Genomic DNA, 21,656 nt, shown 5'->3' on the forward strand with positions numbered 1-21,656 from the left:
AGTGTTCGGGCGCGACCGGAAGCGAAGGAGAAGCTGTCCTGGCCATGGCGCGGGTTGGACCCGGGAGGGCGGGGACCTCTCGCCGCGGCCGGAGCGGCCGGTGGCGACCTGCAACCTGGGAGATCTCGGACTCCGACACCGAGGGCCCCGCCCACTCGGAGGCCGCCGCGAGAGCCCCGGACCCAGCTGGGGAGCGCAGGGCGGCGGCCGAGGCGTTGCGGCTGCTGCGGCCGGAGCAGGTCTTGAGGCGCCTTGCGGTGCGCGTGGACCCAGGTGCGCGGAGCGCGCGGGCAGTGGTCGGGGAGGAAAGGCCTTTTCCGGCCGGCGGCACTCTCCGTCGGACTGGGCGCCGCGCGCGCTCAGAGCCCTGGGGCCGGACCTGCTTCCCAGTCGGGGGCTTGCGCCGAATGCAGACTCCCCGGCCCGGGCCCCCAGCCCAGGTAGGGCGCCCACGAGGGTGGCAGGAGGCAGCGATCTCACTCCTCTGCCCGGTCCCAGCCTTCCTGGAAGACGCCGGTGCCGACGTCCTGATGGAGGCCCTGGAGGCCCTGGGCTGCGAGTGCCTCATCGAGCCCCAGTGCCCGGCGCGGAGCCTGCAGTGGACCCGAGCGAGTCCCGACCCCTGCCCTCGCGGCGTGAGTGGTCACGGGTTCCCGAGGGCCAGTCCCGGAGCTGCCCCCGGGCGGTGCGGATGGGTAAGCTTGGGATGGAGGATGAGAGGTAGAGCTGCCCAGCCGTTCTGCTGGTAAAGAGCCTCGCTGGCTGGAGAGGGTTCCGGCCTGAGTGAGGCTGGGGAGACCCGTCCCGAACTTGGCCTTGACAGGAAAGGGAACACCGGGGAGCAGGCCTGGCAGGGCCTGGGCTTGGCGCGGGCCACGAACCACGTTGCTGCTGGACTGCCCAGGAAGGGCCCCTGGGGCACCCGGGGCTGAGAAACGCAGCCTCCCGTTGTCCCCACAGCTGCCTCCTGAAGTGTGGGCTGCAGGTGAACGTGAATTGCTGCTTCTGCTGGAGCCGGCGGAGTTTCTGCAGGGCGTGGCTACACTAACCCAGGTGCTCGGGTGGCAGCAGGAGCCCCTCCCCACAGTTAGGAGGTGTGGGTTCCCAGCCCGGAGGCGCCTGATCTGTCAGTCCCTGCCCTTGTAGATGGGGCTACGAGGGGCATGGGGCAGGCTGGGACTCCTCTCTGATCCCAAACCGTAAAGGTTTCTGGGGTGGGATGGAGAAAGCTCCTGGGAGGTAGACCAGGAATGAGGGGGCTTAGTGCAACTGAGATGTGTCCAGGCAGCCATTCCGGGGGTCTCCTTAGCTTCCTTGTCCTCATGGGAGGTACAGAGCTGGTTTTCTCAGAAGGGGTAATGGAGCAGAGGCTCCTCTTGGAATCTCTGGCTCTTTCTCAGGCCTGCTGCTCTTCTGCAAACAGGCAGTGGCCCGGTGGCCCATAGCCCTGAGCTGCAGCCTCCCGTGAACAACTGTACCATGCGTTGTCCTCTTCAGATCTCCGGCCCAACCTGCTGGGTGCCCTGGATTTCCCCCGAGATCACTGCCCGGCCCCACCTGGCTGTCATCGGGCTGGATGCCTACCTGTGGTACCGTTCACTCATGCTTACAGTGGGGCTGCCTGGGACAGGGTTCAGGGGAGGTGGGCACACTTCTGGGGTTGCTGTGGCACAGCTGATGCCACTTCCCCAGGTGGGCTCTGGCAGAGGCTGAGCTCAGGCAGGGCAGGTCCTATGGGGAACGGGGAGAGACTGTTACCTCTGCTCAGGTCTCGCCAGCACGTTCCCCGTGGGACGCAGCCAGAGAGCCTGCAGGTGGCCGGTGCTGAGGTGGCCGTGGGCTGGCCAGAGGTGGAGGAGGTGAGGGTCTGTCTGAGCTGGGTGAATCAGGTGGCCTGGGTCCCAGTGATTGGGCTGCTGGCTGGGCTTGTCTCCCAGCATGGCATATGGGGCAGCTACCAGCCGTGTCCTGGGGAGCCTTCCTCCTGCTCATGCCCACCGGCTTGCCTCCTCCCCAGGCTCTGGTGCTCCTGCAGCTTTGGGCAAACCTGGACGTGCTGTTGGTGGCCTCATGGGAGGAGCTGAGTCAGCATGTGTGCGCCATCACCAAGGCCCTCGCCCAGTGTCCCCTCAAGTGCGTGACGCCTGGGCTGAAGGGGGCAGGATTGCCTCATTGTGGTGGTGCCTCCCCAGCCTCTTTGAGGGCAGAGCAGCACTGGGTTGCTGCTCAGGAGTGCCCAGGCTCTCAAAGGCCTCTCTGTTCCTCCCTGTCTCCAGGCAGTACCGGGAATCCCAGGCCTTTTCCTTTTGCACAGTAGGGCGCTGGGCGGCAGGCGAGCCAGTGGCAAGAGACGGCACAGGGTTGCGAGGGGCCTGGTGGCGGCAGATCAGGCAGTTCAGTCGGGTCAGCCCAGCTGTGGCTGACGCTGTGGTCACAGCCTTCCCCTCCCCTCGCCTTTTACAACAGGTGGGCCCCTCCCTCCTCGCAGCCCTGCACATGGAGGCCCCGTCCCCAGGTAAGTCCTCTCATGCCTTTGTCTATCCCCAGGCGCTCGTGGCCTGCAGCACGGATCGGGAGCGCCTGGGCCTCCTAGCTGACCTCCCCGTGAGGGCCAGTGAAGATGGGCGGCCCCGCAGGGTGGGGCCTGACCTCTCCCGCCGCATCTGCCTCTTCCTGACCACGGACAACCCTGACCTCCTCCTGGACCTGAGCTCCTGACCACATCTGGGACCACCAGGACAACATGCAGCCTTAGGGACAGACCAGACACCCTGCAGGGCGGTGGGGAGGACCCCAGCCACATGTGCACCCTCAGTCTCTGGCTGGGCAGGTCTGATCTCAGGGGGAGGGTAGGTGGTTGAAGGGAAAGTTTTGGGCAGCTGGAATGAAAAAGGGGCTTTCGGCTTGCAGCTGGCAGGAGAGACTGGTGGTTCCTATGCTGAGCCCTGCACACACGGGCCACAGAGGAGCCCAGCAGCAAGGCTGTCTCCTGCACCCGGTCTCCACACACACGCTTGGCAGGGGCCGACGGCAGCACCAGGGCCCCACTGCCACCTGGAGACTTGGGGTGTGGCACACTCAGCCAGAAGCTGTAGGAGACTCCCACGGATGTGGAGGGGCAGCCAGGCCTGGGAGAATGCCCAGAACGCTCAAAAGCCCGGCCTCTGTGTGGACATTTTGGCTCCCGCCACAGGGTGTTAGACAACTCTACATTTATTGCAGTCACTTAGGTCTATGACGGCAGGGCGGCCGCTGACAGCATGCAGAGCAAGTGAGGAAAAACAAAGGCCCTGTGGGGACAGCGGGCTCCAGCCAGGCTCTCCTCCCCACAGCCTCCCAGGAGACCTGGGGCTTGGGGCAGCCCCACCCAGCACAGCAGTGGAAGGGCCCTGGAGCCCTCACAGAAAGGACTGACCCAGCCTCAGGAGGTGAGAGACGGCTCATCCAACCCCGCCCTGGAGGGACAGAGAAAATGGTGTCCCAGCCTAGGAAGGCAGCCACTGGGAAGTCAGGTCCGGCGGCAGCGCTTCCTCTGGCAGGGCCGGGGCTCGGGGCTGCTGGGGAGGGCCGAGGCTGCCGCCTGGGGTTCGGGCGCTGGGGCTGTGTGGCGGCTGCAGCTCATGCTCAGGACCCAGCCCAGCTTGTTGTGCAGCACCTGCTTGAGGCCTGGCGGCAGGGGCAGGCCCTCCAGCGTGTCCCCCGAGTCTGGCCGCAGCTGGCGCAGGCGGTGGCAGCAGAGGTACTGGAGAGAGGTGGCGCTGGCGCAGGAGCGGGTGACCTTCATGCTGCTACGCGCTGCTGTGGAGCACACCATCGGGTAGAACCTCTTGTTCTGCAGCTTGGTGGCTGCCACACCTGGAAGGGAGGGCCCAGCTTCAACTCCAGGTAGGGATGGGGCCGGCTACCAGGTCAGCCCCTCAGGCCTCACACTGCAGTCACCTGCATGCACACGCTGGCCCTGCCACTCCAGCCCCGCCTCACCATCCCACCCTCTGGGACCCCGGGCCTCATGCTTCTGGGAGGAAGCCTTTCAGGAAACCTCTGTGTCCTCTAAGCTGGGGTGGCGGCCTCCATTCAGGGTGACAGCTGGGAGGATCACAAGTCCTGTGACTGCCTCACCTATGCACTTCCTGTTCTTGAAGAAGGTGAGCGTCCCGTGCCAGGTATCCAGGTGCACACCAATGATGGAGCCCTGGCCGAACCTTGAGGAGAAGCTGGTCTTGTCGCCCTTGTGGTGGAGGAGGCCTGCGGGCAGCCAGGGTCAGGGTGAGCCCAGGAGCCCCAGGCTTGGCCCCGCCCCACCTTGGGCCTCACGCACCCGTGTAGGAGAGGCCCCAGCTGTCCTCGTCCCTGCCCAGCAGGCTGCAGAACGTGTGGCGGTATTTGTCCAGGTCCACATCGGACGTCCCGATGCCCACCATCTAAGAACAGGGGCCAGGCAGAGGGCGTGGGGCTGGGCTGCTGGAGCCAGGCCCCCCAGAAGCACCCTGGGCCAGGGCAACTTACCATGTCAGTGCCGTAGACGGGCGAGGTCATCTTGATCTCCCAGAAGTGCTGGCCCTCCCCAAGCTCCTTGGTGCCCCGGATGGCCGCTGTGCCGCAGCTGTACTCCATGTGGAAGCTGACCTTGCGATTGTCACAGCTCAGCAGGGTGGCTGATGACTTATTCAGGTCATCCCACACCCAGTCGAAATCTGCAAGAGAGTCCCAGGCTGGGGCAGCCCTGAGAGCTCCAAGGGGCTCCGCCCTGCCTGTCCCCCAAGGCCCACCCGCCAGTACCGTCCCATCAGGCGCCAGGTCCCAAGCTCACACTCGTCTTCCTCTCCACAGCGGCAGTCTTTGCCCCGGTGGGCTGAGTGCAGGCTGCTACAGAAAGAGGCCTCGCTCTGCCCGGCACAGTCGCAAAATGACTCGCCAGTCACGGGCACCGCACTGGGGATCGATGGTGGCAGCGTGGAGTACTCAGGGTCTGAGTCCGAGTCACTGTGCTGGGAGAGAAGGGCCAGCTGTTTCCTGCCTTCTGCCCTCTCACCCGTGCCCTCTGCCGGCCAGCCTGAGTCTCTTCCTCCCTGGCCCTCACCCACCCAGGAAAGGGTAGGGGTCCAGGCCTCCAAGGATTCCACAGTATCCCAAGCGCACAGCCCAGTCCTTCTCAACAGGCTCCAGCTCTGCTCCATTCTGCACAAGTGGGAGGGCCCTGGAGGCCCAGGTACTGAGCACAGTCAAGGCTGCCTGGCCTCCAAGTGATTTCTAGACGGGATAAGCCTCCAGCCCAGCCCACTGCCCAGAGCCGAGACGGTGTGGATACCTTCTTTCCTGCTTGGCCAGCCCTGCTGGGGTCCCAGACAAGGCCACAGCCACCTGGCCCCCCACCACGCTGTGGCCCAATGACCTTCCTGTAAGCTGAGCAGACCCTCCCTTACCACAGGGTCCTGCTGCCCAGTGCCCACTACAGGCCCCGCCCCTCCTGATGCCACCTTCAGCTGTCACCTCCCTAAGGCTTCTCCAGACCCTCCATTCCTGTTCCATTCTTCTCCTTGGCTTCTGTGAAGTCCTTTGTCTGAATTCTTGACTTCCTCCCACGGGAATGTGAGCTCCTTGTGGGAGGTGACACCCCTCCCAGCCTCCTCCCTGCCACACCCAGGGGCTAAATGGACCAGGGGGTGAGCCAGGAGAATGCTAAGTGAGCAAGGCGTCCCCAGGCAGAGGCCTTGGGACAGTTAAGAGCACAGGCTGGGAGCTGTTCTTGAGAGTGGTATGTCCTGGAAGCCACAGGGAACTATGACATGGGATGCCACCAGCTTTCAGGTGAACATGGGCCTCTCCAAAGCCAGCTTCAGGCCAGGCCACTGTCCTCTCCGGAGGGTACGGCCCCACCCCACAAACAAGGCAAGCGCAGAGTACTCTACCCCACTGCCTAGGGGTGAGGTCCCCAAAGCCAGGGCACAGCACTGACCACTCACACTGTAGGCCCAGAGCCAAGCTTCCTGGAGAGAAGACAGGCCACATTCCTGCTAGCTTCTGGCAGAAGGAAGGGAGGCACCTGCCTCCTGCCCACAATATATGCAGGCCCATTTGGTGACAGAGGACACACAACATGTGTCAACACTACCCAGCCCGCAGGCAGGTCTGCATCCCACAGCCATGAGCCTGTGTGGCCCAGGACAGTGCTCCAGGCCGTGTGACCTGGAGGTGGGCGGGAAGGCAGGTTGGGGCCTTTCCCTGGCTGGAGCAGGGAACTTCAGGAGAGCCCAGGATAGTGCCCACCCAGTGGGTAAGAACCCTGTTTTCCAACATGCCCCCAAGACCCAGTGAACCCACTGGGCTCAGGGAGTCCTTACTTGGAGACAGGAGCCCAGCCCCTCCCAGGACACCTGGCTGAACCTGAACAGTAGCGCAGGGCAGCTGTGACAGCAGAGAGCAGTGCTGGTCACGAGAGCAGCAGTCCCGGAAGGACACAGCCCGTGGTGACCAAGGACAAGCAGCATGCATGTGTCAGACACTGGCCTGTGGACACGCCCACATCCCACAGCCGTGAGCCTGCAAGGCCCCGACAGACTGCTCCTGCGTACATGACCTATGGCAGCAGGAAGTGGGGCAGGAAGGTATGGCCACACTTCTGCCCTGGTCCAAGGGAGAGCTCAAGAAACCAATTGTGAAGCCATTCTCCACTGGGACCCCTACTCCTCCCAGCCTCGCTGCACCCAGGGTGCAGGCCAGGCAGCTGCCCTCAGGGCCTATCAAGGCAGGGGTCAGGGGCCGAAGCCCACAGGCATATCAGACGAGCCATACTACAAACACCTGAGCTGCTCTGACCGCCTTCAGGTTCCTGGGCCTCCCTGAGCAACGGAAGGTACAGACATTTCTACGACGATCTTGTTTTAACACGCATATGTGTGAACAGAGCATATGTGTTTGTACCAGCAGAATAAATGCCTGGAAGGACACACAGCAAGCTCACTGTGGTCACCCCAGAAACTGGTGGGGTAAACCAAAGACTTTCTTTTTTCCAGTGTCACCCGGGCTAGAATGCAGTGGTGTGTTCACAGCTCACTACAGCCTTGACCTCCCTGGTCAAGCGATCCTCCCACCTCAGCCTACTGAGTATTTGGAACTACAGGCGCGTGCCACCACGCCTGGCAAATTTTTTAAATTTTTGTAGAGACAGAGTTTCACCGTGTTGCCCAGGCTGGTCTCAAAGTCCCGGGCTCAAGTGATCCTCCTGCCTCAGCCTCCCAAAGTGCTAGAATTCTAGGTGTGAGCCACAGTGCCCAGCCCCAGAGCACAGAGTTTCTGTTGAATGAACCAAAAGCAAATACCAACCTCTCCATACACCATGCTTTTCCCAGGAGAGAGCAGGGAAGGATGCAGTGTCTGTTCGGAGGTCCTGTCACCCTGAGGCTGTGTGTCCTTTGCCAAATTGAAGAGTCTCACTGAACGTGGTGCACCCAGGAGACAGGCCCAGGGTTGGCCTGGTGCTCTGGCCTCAGACGCATGTTTCCCTGTGATTCCCTGATCAGGTAATCCCTGCCTGCCTAGGGCATCTCCACACCTTAGCCCAACCAGGTCCACCTCACCTGCTGGGACCTACCTGCCCATCGGAGTCGTAGCCCCAGTTAGGGGAGCCTGCTAGAGCCACAGCCCGGGCCTCCGCGTCTCGGCGGGCTGCGCTCAGGACGAAGTGCCAGGCCCGGCTGCTCCGGGGGCGTCTGGCCATGGTGGAGAGGATCTGTAAGAAAACACAGGCTCTGGGCAAAGGAAGACTCACAGCTCCCAGCCCTGACCTTCCAGGCTGGGCCACAGACCCACTCGAAGGTGGGGACTGCAGGGGGGCGCCGCTGCCCAGCTAGGGCTCCAGAACGCTTTAGGAGCCCATACCTCACTCCAGGATCTCAGCAGCTCAATAAAACCCAGGTAGAGCCTGTGAAACGCCACCCAGACACCCATGACTGCGGACTGCGAACCCCAGCCCCTCTCCGGCTCCACCTCGTGAACCTGCTGTCCCGCCCGCCTGTCCCGCAGGCATCTCGAACCTCCTCTCGCTCCTCCTCCGTCATCCAGCTTGACAAGCGGCATCGCCGGCCTCCCAGTTCCTCATGCCAGAAGCACGCTGGTCACCCCTCCCGACACCTTCCCCTCCTGCATCCTTCCCCCGCCACCATCTCCCGGGCCGCGCCGCCCCCTTCCCCTCCGCTCGCACCGCCGAGGCTCCTCGTGAGACGCAAATCTGAAAACCCGCCGGGCGCGGCCGCTGTGCGCACAGAGAGCAAAGGCTGCGAGGGCCAGGCCCGCGCCCCCAGCCACCTGCCTGGCCCTCGCCAGCTCCGCGGTCCCCGCCCTGCGCCCCGCGGGTTCCGCCTCGCCTTCCACAACCGACACTTGCGCCGGGCTCGGGGCTGGCAACGCCCGCTGGAACCCGGCCGTAGGGAGGCAGGGGCGGATGGCGGCGCCGGGACCGCCGAGCCCTGCCCAGCCCCAGGCGAGTGCGGGTGCAGCCGGAACCGCCCTCCCCGGCGTCCGCCCTGCCCCGCTGTCCCCTCCTGCGGGCGCGCGGGCTCCGGAGTCGGCGGCGCCTGGGAAGACTCTCGCGGGCGCGGCCCTCCGGAGAGGAACAAAGGCGGCGGCCTGGCCGCGCTGCTCCCGCCGCGCTCGCAAGGTCAGCGCGCCCGCCCAGAGCCCGGGATCGCGGCCCGCGCCCCCCAACCCCGCTCACCTGCAGCCCCCGTCGCGCGCCCCGCCGGCCCGGCCCTGACCCACTTTCCGCCCAGGCGCGAGACGTAAACAATCCCCGCCCCCTGCACCCATTGGCTCTGGTGGCGAGGGGCGGGCACGCCCGGGTCGGAGCTTCAGACGAGGGGGGCGGGAGTCGGGTGACAAAGCTACTACCTAGAGGTTTCAGGACCTGTCAATCTCGGTCCAACGTTTCTATTGGTCAGCTTCCAAGCTGTTGGAGACAAAGCCCGGGCGCCCATTGGAGGCTGGCGGGAGGCTGTTCCGCAGTCCGAATTGACACTAAGGTAGGTCCGCCTCCGTGTCGTCATCTGTGCCGGAACCTGCGGGACTGGCTCGAAGCTATTTGATTGGCTGAGACAGCAGGACTAGGCCTATCAAGAGGATCCAGGGGCGGGTGCACACTGCCCATTGGCTAGAAGGTCCTTCGCTCTGGTTGGGTGGCTGACGGCCAGCGGGCGGAAGCGCGGGGCAGCTGCGAGCTCCAGGCGGCGGCGGCGGCGGCGGCGGCGGCGGGATGGAGGCGGCGGCGGGTGAGTGCGGGGCCGGGACGGGGCCTCACTTGGGACCCCGCCGCGCCCCTTTCCGGGGCGGCCTCGCTGCGTCGCGCACCTCCAGTGCGACCATCAGCGGCCTGCGTGGCTGGACCCGGCCAGAGGTCGCGGCGCGGGCGTTTTCTCTACACTGTCGTTTCGCGCATGCTGCGGCTTCGATGCGGAAACCCCGTGACCCCGGAGGGCTGAGTCGTGGACTTGGGGAGGTTTTACTTTTATTTAATTACTTAGAGACAGAGTCTCGCTGTGTTCCCCCGGCCGGGGTGCAGTGGCGCGGTCTCGGCTCACCGCACCCCCCGCCCCGGTCTCCGGAGTCGCTGAGATTCCAGCTCCCGCCACCGCGCCCGGGAAGTTTCTGTGTTTTTAGCAGACACCGGGTTTCACCACGTTGGCCAGGCTGGAACTCCTGACCTCGGGATCCGCCCGCCTCGGCCTCCCCCAGTGCTGGGATTTGCTGGCATTGCGGGAGTGAGCCGCCGCGCCCGGCCTAGGGGAGGTTTTCAGGGAAACTTTGTTGGGCACCGCTTTATCGGGGGAGTGGGGGCGCCTGTGGGCCCCACGATCTTGGAGGTCGCCAGGTGAAGAGCGACACCCTGTCCCTCAATCACATGCGAGCAGTCATGAAAGTCAGACAGAAGCCAGCATCTCACGTGCTTTCAGTTCTTCGGGGAAGTGGCTCTCTAAGCCTTTAGAAACGTGAAATCTGCACCCGACAATCCGCAGTGGGTATGAGCCCTTCGCCAGATGAGCACCGCGGGCCCTCGGAAGTAGTGGGGGCCGCATTTATCTTCCAGACCTGAGTTCTGACCGAAAGGAAAACATTCTTCGGACAGCAAGGTCTGGTAGCACGGCTGACAGGTCAGAAACCCAGCGTTGGGGTCTTACCCAGAGGAGAAGCCTGGAAAAGCATTTACTGCAGAGTCAGGCTGTCGCTGAGATTGATAGAAGCTTCTTGATGCGTAGAAATGGGGTCTCACCACATTACTGAGTGGCCTGGAGCTCCTCCAGGGCTGAGGTCATTCTTCCTCTTTGGCCTCTCAAAGTGCTGGGATTACGGGTGTGAGTCAGTGCACCTAGTCCAAGCTTTTATTTTTTGGGGATGTGGGAGACAGAGATTGTCTCTGTCACCCAGGCTGGAGTGCAGTGGCACAGTCTCCATCTCGGCTCACTGCAACCTTCTCCTGTCCGGTTCAAGCAGTTCTCCTGCCTCATCCTCCCAAATAGCTGGGATTTCAGGCGTGCGCCATCACACCTGGCTGCTTTTTTGAGTCCTTAGTAGAGAGTTTCGCCATGTTGGCCAGGCTGGTCTCCAACTCCTGACCTCAGATGATCCACCCACCTTGGCCTCCCAGAGTGCTGGGATTACAGGCGTGAGCCACTGTGCCCAGCCCTAAGCTTTCTTTACATGGAGAAAATATGAACATAAAAATTCGAAAGGCCTAGTCCGGGCAAGGCCACAGCTGCAGCACCCGGCAGGCCCACACAGACTGCACTTTGCTCCGTCTGCCTAGGAGCTGTTTCAGTTTGCCAAGAAGTGGAAAGTTCTTGGGGAACTCTCAGGGTTGTTGTCTGGGAGGGACCTGCCCCTCCCGGTTGCCTGACACTGGCGCCCACGTCCCGAGTGGTGCTCAGCCCAACCCGCCAGACGGTCACAGTCCCCACGTCTGCCAGCGAGGAGAGCCCCCGGGGGTTAGCACTGATGGCCGCTGCCCATCGGGACCCAGGCCTGACGGGGTCCCTGGCAGCCGCAGAAGTGCTGGCCGGGCTCTGCACAGTGTGCCTCCAGTACCTCTTGGTATTACAGTGATTTAAGTCAGAACCTGTTTGCTTCCAGGGTGACCTTGAGGCCGTGGTCTCAGGGCTCGGTGTTTGCGGGAGTGTGGGGCTGCCTTTTCTGCGGAGAAGACCGCAGGCGGGCTCTGTAGGTCTGAGGACCTGCCTACATGCCAGGTTGCCCTGGGAGGCTGTGGACTTGGGAGCCTCTGAACCTGCTCTTGAGAGGCAGATCAGGAGGGGGCGGCTTTTACACAATGTGTTGAGCCCCTCAGAGACACCCTCCGAGAACCCGTCGGGGATGGAGCCCCTTGCTGGATACAAGGGGCGTGGCCTCAGCGGTGGCACTGGGGGGAGAAGGCGGGGATTTGTCAGGGTGTCTGCACACAGCAGCCCCTACTTCATGGCAGGGACAGCATGGGACCCTGGAAGGAAGAGGAACTGGGACAGGGCTGTGCAGGGAGTGGCCGGCGGCCCTCACCTACCGCGCGTTGCAGGGCTGAGAACCAGGGGACGCCGGTGTGTGACACATGGCTGTGGCCACCCTGGGCCCTCAGCTGCCAGCATCCCTCCTGAGAACTGGAGGCTCAGGGCAGCCTCTGCTGCCTCTGCCGAGCCTGGCTGCACAGGCTGGGGAAAGAGTGGAGTCTGTTCTGCCTCCCGTTAGAAATAGCAGTTTGATGATCAGGTGCTCACGTGTGCCAGCTTGCACACACGCCTGCGCATGAAGGAACGCATCACCCTTGCCTGAGAGGCGCGTTGGCACCTTCTGCTCTCAGCAGCGCCACCTCAGGCAGGTGCAGGAACTGCAGTGGTCTTAGAGGGACGCTCGCGGGTCTGGGGCTGCAGGGCACCTGCCTGGAGGTCTTTACATCGGCTTGAAGTGGGACGGGGCTGCCTCTGGGTCTGGCCATTCCCTACCACTCCACTGTGGGTGCGGGAGGTGCTGGGCAACCCCGTGTGTGGGCACAGTGGGCGCAGGGGGCCCTGACCTTCCCTCGTGCTTCTGACCAGAGCCTGGAAACCTGGCCGGCGTCAGGCACATCATCCTGGTCCTTTCGGGAAAGGGGGGCGTTGGGAAAAGCACCATCTCCACGGAGCTGGCCCTGGCACTGCGCCACGCGGGCAAGAAGGTGAGCGTCCTGCCCCTCACTGGACGGAGCCCCGGGCAGCCACCTGCATCCCCAAGGAGGCCTGGCGGTGCCCCTGGCCTAGGCTATGCTGCTCCTTGCAGGTAGGGATCCTGGACGTGGACCTGTGTGGCCCCAGCATTCCCCGCATGCTTGGGGCGCAGGGTAGGGCCGTGCACCAGTGCGACCGCGGCTGGGCGCCCGTCTTCCTGGACCGCGAGCAGAGCATCTCGCTCATGTCCCTGGGCTTCCTGCTGGAGAAGCCAGACGAGGCCGTGGTGTGGAGAGGCCCCAAGAAAAACGGTAACGGGGCGGGGGGGGCGCCACTGCCCGGGGAAAGGGGGTGAGCGTGGTGCTGGCCTCTTCCGTGGAAATGCTCCCCTCCAATAGCCAGGCCTGGGGATGCACACGTGACACCATGACCAGGGATGGTGCTCTGCCTGGTGGTGTGGCTCAAGTTGAGTCCATGCTGTCACGCAGCCGTCCTCCCCTCCCAGCCAGAGGGAGGGTCTTGCTGAGACCCTGGCCATGGCATGCAGGGACCTTAGGCCCCAGTGTGGGAGGTCGTGGGGGCAGAGCTGAGGGGGTTCTGGTGCCTCTGGAGCAGGGAGAGGCTGGTGGGAGTGAGGTGCAGGCTCGGGGTGCACTTGTGGAGTGTCTGCCATGGAGCATGTGGGTGCTCCCACGTGTGGGTACAGGGTCCCGAGGGTCCTGGCTCCGTGCTCTGATTTGGGGCCTCGGGTAGTCAGCACATACTTTGTGGGCAGGGGTGATACGCTGTAGATGGCCCTGGCGCCATCTCTGTGCTCCTGGTCAGGGCCCGGCCAGCTCCCGCGGGGCCAGGACCTTCCAAGAACCCGTGATGGAGGCTGGTGGCCAGTGGTGTATGCTGGACTGCAGCCCCTCGGCCTGACCTGGCCAGTTCTCAGCAGCGCGGGGCCGCGTGTGCAGACCTGCCCTGCCCTGACAGCCCTGTCTTTGCAGCACTGATAAAGCAGTTTGTGTCTGACGTGGCCTGGGGGGAGCTGGACTTCCTGGTGGTGGACACACCCCCGGGGACCTCCGACGAGCACATGGCCACTGTGGAAGCCCTGCGGCCCTACCAGCCCCTGGGGGCCCTCGTGGTCACCACACCTCAGGTACTGCCACCGCCTTCCCGAGCCCCTGTGGGCGGCTTCCCAGTGGGCTGGGCGGATGTCCCTGCCTGTGCACCTGGCCCAGCCCAGCCAACCGGCAACCTTGGCTCCTGCCCTGCAGGCGGTGTCCGTGGGGGACGTGAGGCGAGAGCTGACTTTCTGCAGGAAGACAGGCTTGCGGGTGATGGGGGTCGTGGAGAACATGAGCGGCTTCACCTGCCCACACTGCGCGGTGCGCTCCGGGGGCTGCAGGGCTGAGGCAGCACCTGATGGTGGGGGTGGCAGGCAGGCCGGGTGGGGCCTTGGGCGGCGCTGGGCTCACCACCCTCTCTTAGGAGTGCACCAGCGTCTTCTCCAGGGGCGGCGGGGAGGAGCTGGCCCGGCTTGCTGGGGTGCCCTTCTTAGGTGAGTATCCTGACCTGGTGCTGGGGTCCCGGCCTCCCGGTCCACAGCCTCTGCCCTGGGCGGGCTTGACCTCTGTGACCCCAGCACCCGAGGGGAGGAGGGGACGGGAGCTGTTTCCTCCTCTCTCCTCAGACCACACCTGCCGCCATGACCTGTGGCTCATCCACCCCCGCCCTTCTCAAGGCGCTCCCAGGGGCCACAGGACCCAGCCTGGAGGTGGAAGCCTCCGGGCAGCGCCTCCGCCCCCTCTGTGGCCACAGGTGGTTCAGATGGTGTCTGCTTTTGGCCAGCCGAGCCCGTGCTGGGAGCGGGAGGTGTGGACACGGTGCCATCACCTCCCTGGCCTCGCTGTGCTGTGCAGGCTCCGTGCCCCTGGACCCTGCGCTCACGAGGAGCCTGGAGGAGGGCCATGACTTCATCCAGGAGTTCCCCGGCAGCCCCACCTTCACGGCGCTCACCTCCATAGCCCAGAAGATCCTGGACGCGACGCCCATGTGCCTTCCCTGAGTAAGGCCACCCTGCAGCCGCCTCCCAGAGCCACCGAGGGCTCTCTCCAGCTTCTCGGAGAAATGGCGCAGCCTGGGCTCAGGTCTGGGCCCTGCAGGGGCGGGCCCAGGCATCGTGATCAGGGGAGCGTCTCCCTGGCCAGCCCTGCCCTGGGAGGAGTCGGGCGTCAGCAGTTCTGCCTGCGTGGTCTGTGGATGAGAGGGCAACTCAGGGCTGGGTGCTCTGCGGCCGTGCAGTGGGTGGCCTGGGCTCTCATCCATTCACGTTTCCCACCTGCACCCCACAGCCGCGTGTCCACACAGTCACAGAGCCCCTGGGATTCCTGCAGCCCTCAGGGGGCCCCAGGTCCCAGCGGCCTGGGGTCACTGAGGTCTGTGTTCAGCTGGGGAGGTGCCCCCTAAGGGGTGAACTGATCTCAGACATGTCTTATGAGTGGGAGGAGCCTGCCATTAAATGCACTGCCATGGTTACGAGTCTGATGCTTCTAGAGTTTTCTGTCCTTAGGGGTCAGACAGCACCCACTTCTCATTCCTAGGCTCCACTGTCCGCCAGCCCCTGTTCCCTTGGGGAGAGTTGAGGGAGATTTTATGATAAACCTGAGACCCAGTGGCTTGGCCGTGGAAGAACAGCCCCCTAGACACTGCGGGGGCCCCTCCGAGGGACTGAGACCAGAGGTGGATGGATAGGGCAGCTCCGAGTCTCAGGGGCCTCCTGCAGCTCTTCTCAGGGAGATGCAGAAGGAAGGCGGCTCCAGAGAGCAGAACGTGGCGTTTTTACCAAAGGAAGAGCTGGGCCTTCAGCAGGGGAGGACCCTGGTGGGGACCAGGAACCAACCCAGGCAGTCTCTTGGCAGGTGGGAGGGCGCCGGGGCCCTGCTGCGGGGGGTGGCTCCCCACGCCTGTGCTCACTGCCCGCCCCCCTCAGCCGCGCCCTGGCTGCCTGGTCCTCTGTGCAATGCCTTGAAGAGGAGGGGTGGAGGGGTGAGTTGTGGAGCTCCCAGGACTCGAGTTGGTGCCGTTGTCCTGGGGGTAGCCCGGGGGGCAGCTGCAGGGATCAGGAGGACTCACGTGGGGTGGTCGGCCACAGCAATGGAGGGGCTGGATCCCGGCGGGGGCTCTGGGCATGGCCAAGCCCCATGGGGCAAAGGTGAGGACACCAAGGCGCACCCAGGCAATGCCGCCCTCCCCTCCCCTAAGCCAGGTGTGTTTTTTTGAGGTGGTCTTGCTCTGTCACCCAGGCTGGAGTGCAGTGGTACCATCTGGGCTCATGGCAGCCTCTACCTCCCGGGCGCTGTCGATCCTCCTGCCCCAGCCTCCCTAGGACCACAGGCATGGGCTGCCACGCCCAGTTAATTTATTTTCTTGTGGAGATGGGCCCTCCCTTGTGTTCCCCAGGCCAGTCTTAAACCCCTGGGCTCCAGCAATTCACCCACCCCGGCCTTGCAAAGTTCTGAGACCCCAGGTGTGTGCCACGCACCCAGCCCCCTCCCCTTCCCTGATTTCACGCTTGCAGTCACGTGCTGCGCCCATTAGATTCAACTGTGTTTGCCTTTAATTGATGACACCGGCGGGGAGGCAGGTACGCCTCCCACCCCAGTCAGGCCCTTGCGTCTTTCAGCAAGGGCACAGCGAGGGCCGGATGTCTGCCAAGCCCCCGAGGACGCAGAGGACCTGACCCCTGCTCAGGGTAAGTCAGCAGTGCGCGAAGTGGGCCTCACTGAGATCCCGCAGGTCAAGGCCGGCGACCTCGGGTGGGCTGGCGCAGGTGATATTGTTGTAGGTGTGTGTGGGGGGCTGGCAGTCGTCCCCCTCACAGACGGCCCGGACAAAGCGGGGCACGGCGCGGGGGTTCTGCAGGGCGAAGTCGCGCAGCGCCTTAAGGGGGCAGCGGCAGTCCCAGGGGTTCCCCTGCAGCCACAGGAGCTCCAGGCCAGGGGACTGCGGCGTGAAGGTCCGCAGGGAGTTGTTCCTGAGGCTGAGGTAGCGCAGCCGCCCCAGTGGCGCCAGGTGGCCATCGGGCAGTGCCTCCAGGCGGTTGTGCGAGACGTCCAGCCAGAAGACCCGCTGCAGGGGGCCCAGGGCGTCCGCCGGCAGCTCCACCAGGTGGTTGCGGGACAGCAGCAGGTACTCCAGCTTGCCCAGGCCCTGGAAGAGCCGCGGGGGCAGGTGCGTGAGCCGGTTGGAGGTGAGGTCCAGCTCCAGCAGCTCTGCCAGCCCCCACAGGCTCTGCTCCTCAATGCCCTCGAGGCCGTTGTCCTTGAGGAAGAGCCGGCGCAGCCCCGAGAGGCCGGCGAAGGTGTGCGGGCGGACGCGGCCCAGGCAGCTGCCCTCCAGGTGCAGGCTGTGCAGCTTGCCCAGGCCCCGGAACACCTGCTCGGGGAGGTTCTGGAGACAGTTCCCAGAGAGCTTCATGACCGCCACGTTGGCGAGGCCGAGGAAGGCGCCCGCCTTGACCTCCTGCAGCTGGTTGTGGTCTAGCGTGAGCACCTCGAGCTGGCCCAGGCCCTCGAAGCTGCGCTCGGTCAGCTGGCGGATGCGGTTGTGGCCCAGCTGCAGCTCCTCCAGGGAGTGCAGGTCCCGGAACGTGCGGGGCCGCAGGCTGGCGATGGCGTTGTGGGACAGCCGCAGCACGCGCAGGCCCAGCAGGCCGGGGAACGTGTCCTCCGGGAGCCCGGCCACGCGGTTGTGGGACAGGTCCAGCCAGCGCAGCGCCTTCAGGCCCAGGAAGGCGCCCGGGGCCACGGCGGCGATGAGGTTTCGGTCCAGGTAGAGCTTCTGGAGCCGGGGCAGCTGCGCGAACACGTTGGCCTTGACGGCCCGCAGCGCGTTCCTGCTCAGGTCCAGCTCCCGGAGCTCGGCCAGGCCGCTGAAGAGGGCAGGCTGCAGGTAGGCCAGCCTGTTGCCCGCCAGCACCAGCTCGCGCAGGCCCCCCAGGCCACGGAACGCCGCGTCGGGGAGCACGGCCAGGCCGTTCCAGCCGAGGTTGAGGTCCCAGAGGCTGCCGAGGCCCTCGAAGAGCCCGTCCTCCAGCCGGCTCAGGCGGTTGTTACTGAGGCCGAGCGTGGCCAGCGCGGGCGTGTGCGCGAACGTGCCCACAGCCAGGCTGCGCAGCTGGTTCCGCTCCAGGTGCAGGTGGCACAGGCTCTCCAGGCCGAGCAGCGCCTGCGGCTCCAGGCTGCCCAGCAGGCCACCCTGCAGGTTGAGGAAGCCCAGGCTGGAGAGGTTCTGGAAGGCCGCCGGGGGGATGGACGATAGGTTGTTCCCGTCTAGCCACAGGGCCTTGGTGTCGCCCGGGATGCCATCCGGCAGGCGCATGAGATTCCTGTAGCTACAGAAGACACTGAGCTCCTCCGCCTCGCCGTCGTAGCTGCAGACGCAGGTGGCCGGGCACGCTGTGCCCTCGCGGTCCCCTGGTGTTCCAGGCTCTGCTCCCTCCAGGCTGTAGGGGCCCAGTACCACCCAGGACAGCAGCAGCAGCGCCAGGGCCAGGCCTCCTGTTGGGGGAGAGGCTTGGGGAGGCAGCCCGAGGCGGGCTCTGCCCTGTGAGCCTGACACCAGCACAGCTGGCTCCAGCTCACCCCCCGAGACACGAAGAAGCCGGTGAGCCCCCCGGGTCCTCCAGCTCAGAAGCTTCCCACCCCACAGGACGGTGGAGTGGCCGCACCGCCCAGCTGCACAGACGCCGAGGGCTTGGCGCTACAACTCTGCGCGGGCCACGTGGGCTCAGCCAGGCTGGGGCTTGGGCCTTCTGACCATGTGGCAACTGCACGTTGGCCTGGAGGAAGGGGAGGGAGCTGAGGTCCGGCCATTTTCAGAGTATTTTGGAGCAGGCCTGGGTGGGCACTCGCTGCCCTCGGAGGCTGGACAGGGAGCCAGGCACCTCCTGCCTGAGTTAGGCCCCCTCAGCGGGGTCTCATCTTCCTGCATCCGGGCCTCAGCCTGGTGCTGTGGGGAGACCTGGGCACCGGTGTCGGCGGGGAGGTAGGAACCGAGACCGTGGGCCACCACAGGTCACATTGCCTCTCAGGACAAGGTGCCACAGGCCCCACAGACCTGGCCAGCAGCCTCCCAAACAGCGATGACCCAGAACGTCTACGGCATGGCCTGACCCTGTCCTCAGGGTGTCGGATCGCTGTGATGGTGGCGGGTGCAGTCAGGTGGAGCCCCCCAAATGCCCATCTGTTGCGATCATTTGGGGGTGTCCTGAGACAGCCCTAGAGCTCAGCTCAGGCTTGGGGGTGGCTGAAGCCGCAATGGAGCACCCCACAAAGACAGTGGGGTATAAGCCACCATCTCCTGCCTGGAGCAGGCCCACAACGCAGGGTATGAGGGGCACCTCTCCCATCGCTGTGCCCGTCATTCTGGGAGCTGAAGGCTCCTGCTTGCCCAGCCTATATGCCTGGGACTCCTCCCTGCACCGCTGCCAGCACCCTTAGGATTGAGAACAGCATGGAGACCCTCTGGTGCCAGGCACAGCTGTGTCTCCTTCCCAGCCCCAACAGCCACATTCCCTACTGGGCTCCCTGCAGAGCTTCCCTGGGGACCACCCCTGGCCCCTCCGAGTGGACTCAGGTCACGGCCTGGCCACCCCCAGGGCAGGCATTGGGGTCACTGGGGGGCTCACCTTTCCTCAGGGCCATCCCGAGTGCAGGGCAGGCCACAGGTAGGGAGGGTGCGTCTGCCGTGCCGGCCACCCCTGCCCTCTGGATTTCCCCACTGCAGGGCAGCCGGAGCCTGTCACCTGGCTGGCCCAGCCCAGCTGGCCCCAGCTCTGTTAACCCCCTCCTGCCAGGTGCCTGGCATCCACCCCAAGCCCTGGGGTACAGACGGTGCCGTGAGTGAGGGAACTTCCGTCGGGGCCCGCGGTGGGCTGTGGTGGGGCTCTGCGGGCTGATGGCCAGTACCTGGGCCCCCTGCAGGGCTGACTGAGGAAGGCTGAGCAGCCGGGCAAGAGTAGGGGTCCCTTGGAGCAGCCTGGGAGGGGATGGGGCTCAGGCTGCTTTGGGGAGCCCAGGGCTTTACCAGCTCCTGCTGTGGACAGGGGCCCCTCAGGCAGTTCCTGGGGTCCTAACCCCACCCCTGGCCTTAGCAGACAGCCACATGGGGCTCAGGGGCTGCCACCCCTTCCTCGTGCCCTGTCCAGCTGTCCACCCTCTCCCGGGGGTTCCCTAAAGCCTGGGTGGGAGCTGCTGTTTGGGATCCAAGCCCAGGGTGCTGTCCAGGGCCAGGCCTGTCCTGCCTCTCCCGTGACCCCAGGGCACTGGTGTCTGGCCACTGCCCCGCCCCCAGCCTCTTCTAGGAATGCCTGGCAGGGTGGTGGCACCTGTTTGCTCTTGCCCTGCACCATCCTCAGGGAGGGTGTGGGGGTGGCCTGGCGGTGGGAGCCAGGTCTGGTGGCCCAGGCAAGCCCCACTTGCCCCTTTCTGTCCCCCAGTCTCTGGTGAGGGCCTGGCCGCCCCACAGTCACTTGTGTGCACAGAGGCCAAAGGAATGTGTGCCTGGCCATGTCCGAGGTCACCCGGGCCCCGTCTCCACCTGCCTACAGTGGCCCCTGTTCCCCTCCACCTGCTCACACCACTTCCCAGCTGGTCACTGCCTCCAGCAAGGCCTGAGCAGGTGCAGCCCCTCCCCTGTCAGTGGGCCCACCCACCTGCACCCCTTTCCCTGGCCTGGCAGTGGGAATGCATGCAGGGAAGTGGCTGGCAGGTGGGGGCAGAGCTGGGGCTGGTGGGGGCAGCAGCTCTCCTGGGCCCTACCCCATCCGCAGAGCTGTGGGAAGCCGCCCCCCAGTGTCATCTCCTTCCCTTTATCAAGAATTGATAGTTTTCCAGGTGTCGTCTCAGCTCCGCTTCTGAGAAATTATAGATCCACAGGGAGAAAGTCCACACCCAGAAAGATCCACGGTCCGTTTACTCAGCAGAAAATGCAGACTCAGCAGGGGCCTGGGACCTGGGGCCAGCACAGCCGGGCAGCCTCCTCTCAGGAGGGGTCCCCATGTGGAGGACTGTGGTCTGTGTCTGCCACGCACCCCCACCTGGGAGTCCCACACACTGCAGGTGGGAAGGGAGACTCTGTCCCTGTCCTTTTTCTTTGGGAGGGGCCGAGTGTCACGGGTGGGCAGAGCCTCAGCAGGGTTGCAGCAGCTGCGTGAGGGGTTCCAGGCCTCTGTGACTCCTGTGGTGACACTGAGGCTACAAACACACATACATTCAGCCTGTTGAGTTCCAGAGGCCCCCATCACTGCCGCTGCCCCCAGTGGCCCCGCTCTCCCCGCAGCCTGTCCTGGCGGAAGACCGGTGGCCTCCCAGGCTCCTCCATGAGCCACGTTCTGCCTGTCTTCAGGCTGCGCAGGGCGTGGCTTCCTATAGAACAGGGCCCGAGGGAGGTGAGGCCACGTTCAGGTCAAGTCCCGGAATGTGTCTGTCCCTCCCACTGTTCCAGTGATGCCACTGAGTCCATTGGCCCCATACCCTGTGGGTGCACACCCATCTGCACTCCGCCTGGGTGGTGAGTGGACAGTGGCCGTCACTGGGGAGACCGAGCATCTTGTTTGGCACATGGCCACGGGTCATCCTGCTTCTGCCACTGCTGGTTTTGGTGTCTTGCCGATTTTCTGTTTAGCTGATTTCTATTTTCAAGATAGAAGAAAAGCCGAAACATTCTGCACGCACCCTCGTCAGGTGTGTGGCCAGTGGGCTCTGTCGCGTAGTAGGGGCCTTTCCATCCTGTCGTTATGATTCTGGTGAGGTTTTTTTTTTTTTTTTGAGACAGAGTTTCGCTCTTGTTACCCAGGCTGGAGTGCAATGGCGAGATCTCGGCTCACCGCCACCTCCGCCTCCTGGGTTCAGGCAATTCTCCCGCTTCAGCCTCCCGAGTAGCTGGGATTACAGGCACGCGCCAGGACGCCCGGCTAATTTCGTATTTTTAGTAGAGACGGGGTTTCTCCATGTTGGTCGGGCTTGTTTGAACGCCGACCTCAGGTGATCCGCCCACCTCAGCCTCACAAAATGCTGGGATTATAGGTGTGAGCCACCACCCCCAGCAAAAGTTCTTAATTTTAATTGAGACAATGTCCCAGGCTGGGCGCGGTGGCCCACACCTGTAATCCCAGCAATTTGGGAGTGTAAGGCAGGCGGATCACGAGCTCAAGAGATGGAGACCCTCCTGGCCAATGTGAGGAAGGTGATACCCCTTCGCTACTGAAAATAGAAAACTCAGCTGGTCACAGTGGTGTGTGCCTGTAATCCCAGCTACCCAGGAGGCTGAGGCAGGAAGATCACTTGAACCTGGGAGTCGGAGGTTGCAGTGAGCCGAGATTGCACCACTGCACTCCAGCCGGGATGACAGAGTGAGACCCCATCTCGGGGGGAGGGGAAAAGACACTATCTCTTAAATGTTACATATCGACCTTGATTCCTCAAA

General features: G+C 64.3%; 4 protein-coding genes across 13 annotated transcripts; 2 read left to right on the top strand and 2 right to left on the bottom strand.

The window, feature by feature from the left end:
- The first annotated feature begins 23 nt into the window (after positions 1–23).
- EME2 (essential meiotic structure-specific endonuclease subunit 2) lies at positions 24–6,951 on the top strand. 5 transcript variants are annotated; one of them, XM_078344252.1, is made up of 10 exons: positions 24–273; positions 499–695; positions 961–1,053; positions 1,498–1,589; positions 1,769–1,859; positions 2,018–2,133; positions 2,277–2,466; positions 2,548–2,830; positions 3,333–4,266; positions 4,831–6,951. In XM_078344252.1, exons 1-8 carry the CDS (start codon positions 45–47, stop codon positions 2,716–2,718), a joined length of 1,179 nt encoding a protein of 392 aa, XP_078200378.1. In that variant the 5' UTR covers positions 24–44; the 3' UTR covers positions 2,719–2,830; positions 3,333–4,266; positions 4,831–6,951. The 5 variants fall into 5 exon arrangements, with proteins under 5 accessions (XP_078200378.1, XP_078200379.1, XP_078200376.1 ...); XM_078344253.1 differs by having other exon boundaries at positions 499–635; XM_078344250.1 differs by having other exon boundaries at positions 24–695.
- Positions 3,196–8,766, bottom strand: SPSB3 (splA/ryanodine receptor domain and SOCS box containing 3). Of its 5 annotated transcripts, none has more exons than XM_078344267.1 (8): positions 8,714–8,766; positions 7,592–7,729; positions 7,324–7,410; positions 4,811–4,988; positions 4,507–4,694; positions 4,319–4,421; positions 4,120–4,245; positions 3,196–3,855 (listed from the first exon to the last, which is right to left on the bottom strand). In XM_078344267.1, exons 2-8 carry the CDS (start codon positions 7,715–7,717, stop codon positions 3,509–3,511), a joined length of 1,155 nt encoding a protein of 384 aa, XP_078200393.1. In that variant the 5' UTR covers positions 7,718–7,729; positions 8,714–8,766; the 3' UTR covers positions 3,196–3,508. The 5 variants fall into 5 exon arrangements, with proteins under 5 accessions (XP_078200393.1, XP_078200392.1, XP_078200395.1 ...); XM_078344266.1 differs by having other exon boundaries at positions 8,034–8,766; XM_078344269.1 differs by lacking the exon at positions 7,324–7,410.
- A 402-nt stretch (positions 8,767–9,168) lies between these two features.
- Positions 9,169–14,708, top strand: NUBP2 (NUBP iron-sulfur cluster assembly factor 2, cytosolic). 2 transcript variants are annotated; one of them, XM_078344273.1, is made up of 7 exons: positions 9,169–9,263; positions 12,072–12,190; positions 12,292–12,490; positions 13,172–13,326; positions 13,445–13,555; positions 13,659–13,728; positions 14,090–14,708. In XM_078344273.1, the coding sequence occupies exons 1-7, from the start codon at positions 9,248–9,250 to the stop codon at positions 14,233–14,235; spliced, it is 816 nt and encodes a 271-aa protein (XP_078200399.1). In that variant the 5' UTR covers positions 9,169–9,247; the 3' UTR covers positions 14,236–14,708. The 2 variants fall into 2 exon arrangements, with proteins under 2 accessions (XP_078200399.1, XP_078200400.1); XM_078344274.1 differs by lacking the exon at positions 9,169–9,263 and adding an exon at positions 9,318–10,010.
- A 1,055-nt stretch (positions 14,709–15,763) lies between these two features.
- Positions 15,764–20,806, bottom strand: IGFALS (insulin like growth factor binding protein acid labile subunit). The gene is given in 7 exon segments (XM_078344120.1): positions 15,764–17,776; positions 17,779–17,850; positions 17,899–18,009; positions 18,859–18,950; positions 19,059–19,208; positions 20,476–20,596; positions 20,764–20,806. Coding segments are annotated over 7 exon segments (2,439 nt in total). The 3' UTR covers positions 15,764–15,926.
- Positions 20,807–21,656: the final 850 nt, after the last annotated feature.

The sequence above is a fragment of the Callithrix jacchus genome, chromosome 12, assembly GCF_049354715.1.
Source record: "Callithrix jacchus isolate 240 chromosome 12, calJac240_pri, whole genome shotgun sequence".
In the NCBI taxonomy this organism is placed as follows: Eukaryota; Metazoa; Chordata; class Mammalia; order Primates; family Cebidae; genus Callithrix; species Callithrix jacchus.